The 10,988-nt window shown below is 42.6% G+C and overlaps 1 protein-coding gene across 1 annotated transcript; it reads left to right on the top strand.

Annotated features, from left to right (window-relative positions):
* The first annotated feature begins 302 nt into the window (after positions 1 to 302).
* Positions 303 to 10,337, top strand: LOC127693699 (hepatitis A virus cellular receptor 1 homolog). Its single transcript, XM_052194758.1, has 5 exons — positions 303 to 351; positions 1,841 to 2,179; positions 6,291 to 6,380; positions 8,451 to 8,487; positions 10,280 to 10,337. The coding sequence occupies exons 1-5, from the start codon at positions 303 to 305 to the stop codon at positions 10,335 to 10,337; spliced, it is 573 nt and encodes a 190-aa protein (XP_052050718.1).
* Positions 10,338 to 10,988: the final 651 nt, after the last annotated feature.

Here is a 10,988-nt window from a genome sequence, read left to right as displayed (position 1 = left end):
GTGCCAAGACCAGGAGTGACATTGATGGTTATATGAGGGGAAGGACTGGGAAAGAAAAGGCTGTTTTGGAGGATAGCTTTCCCTGTGGACGGCAAATGGCCCTCTACCCCTGGGACATTACAGAGCCCTGGAAGAAGGAAACCTTTGAATGTGGGTTTTCTTGGCCTAGTCGAGCAGGCCCATTGGATTCCCATCATTAGGGAGCAAAGATAAGTTGGTTTCTGAGAATTAAGACAGGACCATGTGCTGAGTGTCATAGCCGACAAGAGTGTGATCTCATTTTCCTCCAGGTCAACACCATGATGCTGCTTCCCCAGGCCTTCATTTCAGCATTCCTATTCCTTCTCCCAGGTAAGCAACTGGGTTAACTGGCGCTGCCAATGGAGGCTGCACATGATGTAGATGTGATGCACTCCTCAGGGTTGTGTACAGAGATGAGAACCAGGACAAAACGGGAGCACTGAAGAAATTATTTGCTTGTATGTATCTCAAAATCAATGACCGAAGCATAAAACCATAAGAGTATGTGAGGGGTGAGTCCGTGAGCATTCGTGATGGACTAGTAAGGCACAAGTACATGCATGTGCATGTGATAGAAGAGTAAGGGGTGAGTGTGTGTAAGACTATGGCATGGAGATAGTTCTTATTACATGTAGCTATAATTTTATTATCATATGATATAATAGATCTGTGATTCTGAAAAGGTATTAGGTAACCATCAAATAATGTGTTCACAGTATGAAATACACACTCATATAGTGAGGACTGTGCTTTCTCAGGTCATGTACAAATTCACAGCTTAGGTCTGAATATTAGTGACTGGTTAGTGAAACTCACAGTGCCTTGTTTTGTGTTCTTTGGTGGTTGGTTGGTTGGTTTATTTCCTGGACCTGTTAGCTAAGAGCAGGACTGGTCTAGCCCAGGGAAGAACTCACCAGTTGGTGATCTAACATCAAATGGTCAGATCTGAACACATATACAGATATACAGCTGGATTTATGTATTTTAGGATACATACATACAAAAATATGTATGTAGCATCCATTAATGAATAAAAGAGGCCATGCGTTTGAAAGAGGGTAAAGAGGGCTGACTGTGTGTGATTGCTTCCAGGGAGGATGGGGCGGGGGGTGTGACGTAATCATAATCTGACCTAACAGAGTAGAATAAATAACTTTAAAAAGTCAAATTAGAGCTAGTCTTAGTGGTGCATACTTGTAATTCCATCTCTCAGACATCTGAGGCAGGAGGATAGTATCTGTAGGAGAGCTAGAATAAGACCCTAGTTAAGAAACAAACCAACAGGCAGGCATAGTGGTGCCTTTAACCTTAGCACTCAGGAGGTAGATGCAGGAGGATCTTTATGAATTCTAGTCTAGCCTGGTTGAAATAGTGGGTTCTAGGCCCTCCAGGGTTACAGAGTGAGCTCTGTTTCAAAAAGTAAAAAGAAAGAAAAACAAACAGCCACGGGGGTGGGGGTGATAAGGTGAGAGAGAGAAAGAGAAATAAAATAAGAAACAGGACGAATATCATATAGTACAATGTTGTTTATCCACAACCACATCTATTAAATAATCATACTAAAGATGAATCTGCAAACATAAAATGTTTATAGTGGAACATTAGGCTATGGAAACTCTACAAAGGAAAAAGAATGCAGAGAAGAACTGGAGCTGGAACACAAAGGCAGAACACACGTCTCCCATGTGCCATGCTCCAAGTTTAATCCTCAATTGGAGCAAAAGGAAAAAAATTGGAAAAAAAATGCAAGAGTAAAAATAAAGCCTGGGGAAACTGTTGAGAGCCGGTTCTAGGTTCTATCTCCCCTTCTTCACCACAGCTGCTTCAGGATCTTTCCCTGAAGTCTATGGGATGGGAGGTGACCCTGTGACGCTGCCGTGTTCTTATCCTGAATCTCGTGTCCTCTCGTTCGTGTGCTGGAGCCGAGGTGAATGCGCTTCTGATTCATGTGGACAAACCCTTGTCTGGACTGATGGAAACCGAATCAACTATCAGACAAGCAGCCGCTACCAGATAAACCCGAAGCTTCGTCAAGGAAATGCGTCCTTGACAATCGAGTATGCCTATGAGAGCGACAGCGGCCTCTACTGCTGTCGAGTGGAAATGAAGGGATGGGATGGTGTGCAGACCCTGACCACCTCACTGCAGGTTCAGCCAGGTAAGCGCGCCTTCTTTCTTTGCTTGTTTGGCTGGTCTGGGTGTCCATATGTAGATCAGGGTGCCTCTACTTTATGCCGAGGGGATTAAAAGTCTGTGTTGCCAAGTCTGCTTGCAGGAAATTGTTAATAGTAGGTTTTAATGAAGCACAGAAGTTCTTTCACTGGTCAGTGTTTAAAAGTCCTCTGTCTGGCTAGATTATCTTATTCTTAGCAAACAAGTCTGCATTTTCTCATGGTTTAAGCCCACCGAGCTTCCTGTCCCGCTGTCCCGGGACCCCCAGCAGCCTCTTGGTCCTTCCCCATCCACCTGGGAGATAAAATGCACCAGTGCAGAAAAGGAAAAGCCCCTGTGCTGGTTGCCGCTTTCCTGGCTTTTGTTCTCACAGTGATCTTCTGACTAGATTTTCTGCAGGCTTCCTTTTCCCTTCACTTCAGAGCTTTATGCTCTCCAGGGCAGGTTTTGGATTGTGCCCAAGCCCTTGGCTACACTTTAGTTCAGCACTGACAGCCAGGGTCAGATGATCTGGAAAATTCATTTACAGAATTTTCTTTTACAGAATCATCAAGAGTTTGTAAGCTAACCGGTCTTGACCTATGTAGGTATATGAATGTGTTACACGAATTTGTATTTAAACTCAAGCTCCATCGATAATATCTATATGAAAATAGTTCAAAAATTTCAGAAATACCTAAATTCTGAAACTCTTGGTACCAACCATTTTTGGATAGGATAAGAGATATTTCACTTTGTTTCTCTTTGATAGAAAGAAAGCATAGAAGACTGTGTCCACTTTATATATATATATATATATATATGTCTACCCATATATGCAAGGCTTTGTATTGGACCTTGTATAGGATCCCTTCTAAGCCAACTTGTTAGCCTTTGGCTAAGATGTAGGGCAGGATTGTGTGTGTCCTCTCAGGACTGACTGAAATGAGCATGCTGGGCCTGGAAACTGTGGATGACTTCAGTCAGCACTGAGAAGAGTCCCAGCCCCCATACCTTCACTAGCTCATAAGATGCTTAGAGACATCCGGGAATCTTACACCTGTCATTCATAAAGTGTTTCCATAGGAACCTAGGCTCTGTTCTCATCTCCATGTTGCTAGCACAGATGTCTCCTATGGGTGAGCCTGTCTCTAGAGCCCTGCCCTGCCACATCCTAGTTGGTTGGTCAGTGACAAAGAACAGAAGTTCCAGAGAGGAACCTCTGCCTGGGGACAGCCTCTCACTGTTGTGCTACAGCAGAAGAAGTTCTTGTCCCTTCTAGCCCGACTGATCCTTCTTTTCACCTTGATTTCTAAATTCAGGAATTCTAAAAAGCAGCAGAAGCATTGTAATTTGTTTTGTTTTGTTTGCTAGAGCATTCTGATGGGAGGTATGTCTTCCATTAGCCTAGGGGTATATTAACTAGGAGGACCCTGGAGGACTGGGCTACAAGCTGAGTTTGTAGATAACTCTAGGTTATAATTGGGATTTTGGAGCATAAGGATGTGTAAGAAAAGCTATTTTGTTCTAGGCAGCTTCATACATTATAGAATTGTGAGGATCTCTCAAGACTGACAGAACTTTTCAGTGCTTGGTTTCTGCCCGCTTCAGGGGATGGCATCATAGGCTGAGTCTGAAAAACATAGATACGTTACGAACTTCAGTAAAAACAGAGATTTAGAAAAAAAGTAACTGTCTATGTGTTCATATGATTAACTAGAGGTGTTTAGTGGAATTCTTTATTTTTTTTAAAATGTAGGGTCACCCTGCCATTCTTGCTTGTGCAGAACTCAGCATGTAAATCAGTTGTTTGGCCTCATACTCAGAGACCACCGTGCCTCAGCCATCCTAGCACGTGGACCGATGTCTCTGTCATAAGAACAGATCATACAGGTGTCCTCTGCTCCATCCTAGGACACCTGGCCATTTTCCTTTACCATGACTTATGCTTCCTTTGCCAGATAGTTTTGTGTTGACGTGAATCTCAGTTGAGAAAATGCCTTCATAAGATCAGGCGATAGGCAAGCCTCAGGGGCTTGAATCATATTTGCAAAGAGGGTAAGTGATAGATGTGGTGACAGTTTAAAAAGAAGAAAAGAAAAAGAGCAGGAACAGTGAGTGGTGTGTCCCTTAATCTTAGGATTCAGGAAGCAGAAACAAAAGATGGCAAGTTTGAGGCTATCCAATAGATTGCACTGCATAGTGAGATATTGTATCCAAAAACCCACATAATACAGAATATAAAAGAAGAAAATGGACTGACATTTTAAAAGGAAGTTTACATTTAAGATAGGTCAGTTTGTTAGAGATGCTTAATAAATGATATTTTACAAAGCAGTGAAGGGAGGAAAAAAGGGAGAGAAGGAGGGAGAGACAGAAGGTGGGTGGGGTCTGGGGGCAGACAGAGGGTGGGGGAGAGACAGAGGGTGGGGGAAAGACAGGGGGTAGATGGGGAGGGGGGACACAGAAAGGGTGGGGAAGGGGAGGGACAGAGAGGATGGAAGCTGGGGAGGGGAAGAGACAGAGAGTGGGTGGGGGAGAGACAGAGGGTAGGTGGGAAGAGACAGAGAGTGGGAGGGGGAGAAACAGAGGGTAGGTGGGAAGAGACAGAGTGGGTGGGGGAGAGACAGAGGGTAGGTGGGAAGAGACAGAGAGTGGGAGGGGGAGAGACAGAGGGTAGGTGGGAAGAGACAGAGAGTGGGAGGGGGAGAGACAGAGGGTAGGTGGGAAGAGACAGAGAGTGGGAGGGGGAGAGACAGAGGGTAGGTGGGAAGAGACAGAGAGTGGGAGGGGGAGAGACAGAGGGTAGGTGGGAAGAGACAGAGAGTGGGAGGGGGAGAGACAGAGGGTAGGTGGGAAGAGAGAGAGTGGGAAGGGGAGAGACAGAGGGTAGGTGGGAAGAGACAGAGAGTGGGAGGGGGAGAGACAGAGGGTAGGTGGGAAGAGAGAGAGTGGGAGGGGGAGAGACAGAGGGTAGGTGGGAAGAGACAGAGAGTGGGTGGGGGAGAGACAGAGGGTAGGTGGGAAGAGACAGAGAGTGGGAGGGGGAGAGACAGAGGGTAGGTGGGAAGAGACAGAGAGTGGGAGGGGGAGAGACAGAGGGTAGGTGGGAAGAGAGAGAGTGGGAGGGGGAGAGACAGAGGGTAGGTGGGAAGAGACAGAGAGTGGGTGGGGGAGAGACAGAGGGTAGGTGGGAAGAGACAGAGAGTGGGTGGGGGAGAGACAGAGGGTAGGTGGGAAGAGACAGAGAGTGGGTGGGGAAGGGGAGGGACAGAGAGGGTAGGTGGAAAGGGAGGAAAAGAAAGACACAAGAGAGAAGGGACTTCTGATTCTTTTTATGGTTAAAATTTTGGGGGGGGGAAGAGAATAAGCTAATATATGACAAAGAATTTCACTCCATGGAAGACTTCATTTATCATCAGTGCTAAGAGGTCTAAAATCAACAGGACAGAGTCAAGGCCACCAGAAACCTAATTACAATAGAGTGTTCTGATAAAGATGGCTACCCTACTAACAGTTTCCACCCACTGACTGTTCTATGGAGAGCCCACTGGTGATGTTTTTACCTTATTACCTTACCTTAAGACCACAAGGTATGAAGATCTTAGGCAAGTTCGATTCTACAGCATTTTTCTAGACTTGGTCTACACTGAGCTTGAGAAAAATCTAAGAGATTCTAGATTCGGGAGTGTTTTCCCAAGTCCTATCTCTTCAAATACAAATGTTTGCACTCTCTCTTGGCTCCTGGGAGAAACAATCTCTATTTTACTATGTGTAAAGAAGAGACAAAATCTGAAATAAGAGAAGAATCCTGGTAGGAATTTTTGAGGACTATGTGGCTACGGAAAGAGCAATTCTAGCCTGGGAGTAGATGATCCTTTTAGCATTTGCAAGGACTTGGGTTCTTGGGTTTGGTCTCGAGCAGTATACCTCCAGCCAAAGCAGCAAAAGCAAAACAAAACACCTTAAGGCAAATTGGAGCTGTTCATATTAGGCCAAATGGCCTATGCTTTTAGAACTAGTAGTGCTAAGCACACCATATGTAATTTTTGATATTCTTTATTTTATTGGTTTGTTCATCTCACTTGATGCCTCTTCAATTTGCTGCTACTCTCTAGGAAGCAATTCATCCAGGACTAAAGGCCTTGCTATTGGAATCTCCATCTTCTTGCTGCTTCTGGTTCTTGTGAGTGGATTAGTTATCACAAGTAAGTAATTTTAAGATGGTTCCCAATGGTAAGAATAGGTCTGGGGTTGTCTTAATAAATGATCACGAATCCAAAACATGTTTGCAAAGCAAAATGTTTTATTTCTATAGGAGGATACAATTACAATGCCACTTTATATCCACTGAGCAAGCGTACCCAGTGAAGCTCCTACAGGGCCTTTAACTGAAAAATCAAGGGCTCTGTGCCTCCCTCTGAGTGCTCAGAGCTTCATTTTGCACTCTTATATGACTAAACAATATAAAGAGCACAGTTTCGAGGGAGAATGGTATCAAGGCCTAGATACTGACTGTTGAAAATGGTGAGCCCGCAGTTACTTTTACCTGATGGTACCCTTACACATGTCATGCAAGATGGCACTTCCTCTGTCATATTCAGCCCTTTGATAGAAGACAGGACATTTCATGTATATTCCCCATACCAAGGAACTAGAACAAGAATTCTCAGCCACTCTTACTGCCTTCAAGAAACTCCGCTTGCTAAGGGGTTTAAATTATCCATGTTTCCTAATCCAAGACATGCTTCATAACCCGTTCTACATTCCAGCCTATGTGTCAATGCCTACTAAGCACTGAGATGATTTCTAAGACTTTGGAAATGGTCCAGGACCTTGGTTGTAAGCCACTATGTGGGTGTTGGGTGTCCAACAGGAGTTCTCTCGAAGAGCAGCAAGTGTTCTTAGCCAATGAGTCAAGTCTATCCTTAAGTTTATTGCTATTTCTAACATTATTTTTTACTTTTTTGAGATTAATTATGACATTTCCCCTTCCCTTTTCTTACTCTAAACTCTCCTGTATATCATTCCTTGTTTTTTTTTCAGAATTCGTCACTTCTTTTTACATAGTTACATGCATGTATATATGTGTATATTTGCCTATATTATGTTTTCTAAATATAATGATTTTCTTGTTGTTTTTGTTTGTTTTAAAGATTTATTTATTTATTTATTGTATTTAAGTACACTGTAGCTGTCTTTAGACACACCAGAAGAGTGCGTCAGATCTCATTACAGATGGTTGTGAGCCACCATATGGTTGCTGGGATTTGAACTCAGGACCTCTTAACCGCTGAGCCAAATACAAACTCCTTAGTTTATTTATTGTTCTCTGTATGTTTGTTTGTTTCCTGTCTTTAAGATGCAGCACGTGAATTCATTACTACCGTGTTTTACATGACTGGGCAGAAAGTAGGGAATCAGTATGCTTGTCAGATGTCAGGATATTTCCCTTTCATATTTAGAACTTGGTTATTCATGATGATTAGTTAAGCTAGTTCTGTTTGTAAAGACCTATAATTCCAGGAACTGGGTTGCTGAAGCACAGGGGTCACAGCTTGGAGGTATCCTGAACTATAATAAGATAATGGTCTAAAAGAGGGAAATAGAAATTGCAAAAAACAAAACAAAACAAAAAACACAAAAAACCCAACCAAAAAGCAAAACAAAAAAAACCCAAAACAAACAAAAAACCAAAAAACCAAAAACCAAAAAAAAAAAAAAACCAAAAAAACAAACCTGTACAAATATATTTCCTTTCTCAGCCCAAAGCTGTTCATTCTTTTCCAATGGAAGCTGGTTCCTGGGGATCTGAAGGCCTGTGACAGGAGGTGGAGGGTGAGGAGTAGGTGGTGGCCCACACCTCCTGGGTTGCACTAAGGAAGGAGCCAAGAGCAGAATAATGCTGCTAGTGACAATTTTTAGAGAGTCCCCAATGGAAGGACCTTTAGTAGGGCCTTGTGTCTCAGACTTCTTGGAAAGTCCATGTTTAGGTCGTTCTCCAGCAGCCGATTTACACATCTAGACTTCTTCATTTCTGTCAGTTAAAGACAGTTTACCAATGCCTTTCTAACAAGCAAGGAATGCTCTGTGGGTGAGCACACCAAGCTGTGAGCAAAGGGACACTTCCTGTTCAATACAATGGAACCTCCCAAGCTTAACTGAATTAAAACCAAAAACAATATTCATTCATGATTAGAAGAAGAAAGCACCACAAGTGTTTCTAATGATGTGCTCAAATTTCTTTTCAACTCCTGCCTCCTCTCGTTCAAATTTAGATTACATCCTGATGAAAAAGAGGCCAGGATCTCCAAGGTAAGCTGGCATGATTTGTGTCACTTGATTTTAAACTTTTCTTTTCTTTTTTTTTTTTAATTCCTTTCTTTTCCCCATCCTCCTCCTCTCTCTCCTCTTCCCCCTCTTCCCTTCTCTGGTCTCCTCCCCCCTTCTTCTTCCCCCTTGTCTCCTCCTCCTCCTCTTTCTTCTTCTTCTTCTTCTTCTTCTTCTTCTTCTTCTTCTTCTTCTTCTTCTTCTTCTTCTTCTTCTTCTTCTTCTTCTTCTTCTTCTTCTTCTTCTTCGTCTTCTTCTTCCCCTCTCCCCCTCCTCCTCCATCTTCATCTTTTAGGCAGGAAGATAATGCCTGGCCTCCACTGCTCATCTTGAAGTCTAAAATGTAGTCTCCCTATCTCCTCTTGTTACCAATACCTCCAGTGATGTGTCAGTAATCTGATTTCCCAACCATTCTGTCTGAACTGGTACAGAAGGAGCCTCTCAACACTGCCAGCTTGTAACAAATGCTGAATGATAGATTTTGCGTTTTAAAGCTTAAATTGAATGAGTTGATTTTATTTTCCTTTTTCAGTTTTACCTAATGGTTTCTAATTGAATGCCTAGTGAAGTACAAGATTATGAAAATGGTAGATGCCTGCTTCACTGGCTATGTCCTCACACAGTAGCCAAGTTTGGTTCCTAGAACCCACGACATAGGACTCACAACCCCAGTTCCAGGAGAATAGCAGATGTCTATATGCACCTGTATTCATGTGCACAGACACACAGACACACACATAACTATATATGTGTAACTTGAAATAAATCTTAAAAAACAACTAGGGGCACTCATGTTATACATACTTCAAGCACACAAAATAATAATTTTTTTAAATGTTTAAAAATCAGAAGGCATATAAGTTAATAGACAGACCCTTTTAGGAGCTTTCTGGCAAGACTGTGGGAATGATAGGGTGGTGTGGTGGGCTGTGTGAATGAGCCCCAAGTAGCAGTAGTCTGTTTTCTTCTCTGATCGGCTCTCCGTGAGTTCTAGAAACACGGCTGATGATAGGGCCAGTGCGCAAATATCAACAGCTCTCTTCCAAGATAAGCTCCATTACCTCAAATGCCCAATGTTTTTGTGCTTGTATCATATTTAAGTGAGTGCCTTATAGGTCATCCTTTTGAAACTGTGTCATAGACCATCAACTCCTTTGAAAAGGCACTGCTGTCTTCCATGGTTTTCTACTCCATACTTAATGTTAGAGGCTGTAGATGCTATACAGATTTCAAAACCCTTTTTTTCTTTCAAGGAGAGATTTATATATTATTGTTGTGGATTGTAGTATGATTGTTTGTTGTTTGTGTGTGTGTATACTGTACACACATGCCATGGCATACATCTGGCTCCAGAGATATCGGTCTGGTCAACAGACACTCCTAACCCTTTCTAAAGCATTACAGTCCAAAGCTGCAAACACATGAATATTCTAGTTCTTAGTCAAGTTCCAAAATGCATAATTTGATTAGGTAACTCAGTTTGATGTTAGATACCTATCTTTTTGACTATCCCAATTTTTGTGTTTTATTACATGCATATCCTGAATTATGTCAATACGAACTGGTATTCTAAAAGTAATTCTTCATTAAACTGATGCTTACTAAACAAACATTTTATGACATAGTACTAGGACCCTGTGTGGTATTGTTTACTGTTATAGTTTTTGTGAATGGGGCTTTGGGAGTTCTGAGTATATTTCGTTAATGAAAGTTCTGCTTAGACCTGAAAAATGACCTCATGTTGTTTTCTTCAATCTCTCTTTCTCTTCCTCTGCAGCTTGGTAGCCTTATTTGTTTCTAAGGTCAGAACTTTACTAAATAAAGAGGTTGCGTGACCACGAGCCCAAGACACCGTCTACAAGATTGAAGACAGTCCTCATATCAAAGCTTAAGTTTCAGGAGAAGACATCTACGGCATATCACCAGGCTGGACACCCCTGAAGCATCAGGACTATTTCCTACGTCAGTTCATCTTGAGTTCCCACTTTCCAGCTGCAGTGGAGAGGATGGACCTCTAGCTGTTTCTCCTCATACTCACTGTTGACAGGTCATTTCTCCACACTACAGATCCTTCTTTCAAACATGAACGCTTTAACATTCTGGGTGTCCTTTAGGCCCCAGAATCCTTTTATCTATGAAAGACAATTATTGGCATCCTGGTTGCTCAAGCCATCCAGCAAAGAGAAATAGGATTTTAAAGTAAAACTAAAATAAAACAAATGTGGGGAGTGTGGGATTTAATATGGCAACACTTCATGATTGTGCCTTGTCTATTTAATTGGTGGATGCCATTCAGGAAGAGCTTCCATGGGCAAGTGCGCTCCCCAGAGATAGCCCACTGTCCTGCTCAGCTGAGATGGGAACACTGATGGGGCGTGGCCACAAAGACTTTATCCGGGATTGCTTCTTGATACTGATGTGCTTTCTCAAATTTATCTTTGGCATACTTCTCATTTATGTAGTTTGGTGTGAGTGGACACCAAGAG

This window comes from Apodemus sylvaticus, chromosome 10 (assembly GCF_947179515.1).
Source record: "Apodemus sylvaticus chromosome 10, mApoSyl1.1, whole genome shotgun sequence".
Lineage (NCBI taxonomy): Eukaryota > Metazoa > Chordata > Mammalia > Rodentia > Muridae > Apodemus > Apodemus sylvaticus.
The sequence above is the reverse complement of the archived record's forward strand: the minus strand, read 5'-3'. Positions and strand labels throughout refer to the sequence as shown.

Coding starts and splice junctions, on each gene's coding strand:
- LOC127693699 (XM_052194758.1), top strand. CDS start 303: ATGCTGCTTCCCCAGGCCTTCATTTCAGCATTCCTATTCCTTCTCCCA. Junction 2,180..6,290: donor CTCACTGCAGGTTCAGCCAG/GTAAGCGCGCCT, acceptor GCTACTCTCTAG/GAAGCAATTCATCCAGGACT. Junction 8,488..10,279: donor AAGAGGCCAGGATCTCCAAG/GTAAGCTGGCAT, acceptor CTTCCTCTGCAG/CTTGGTAGCCTTATTTGTTT.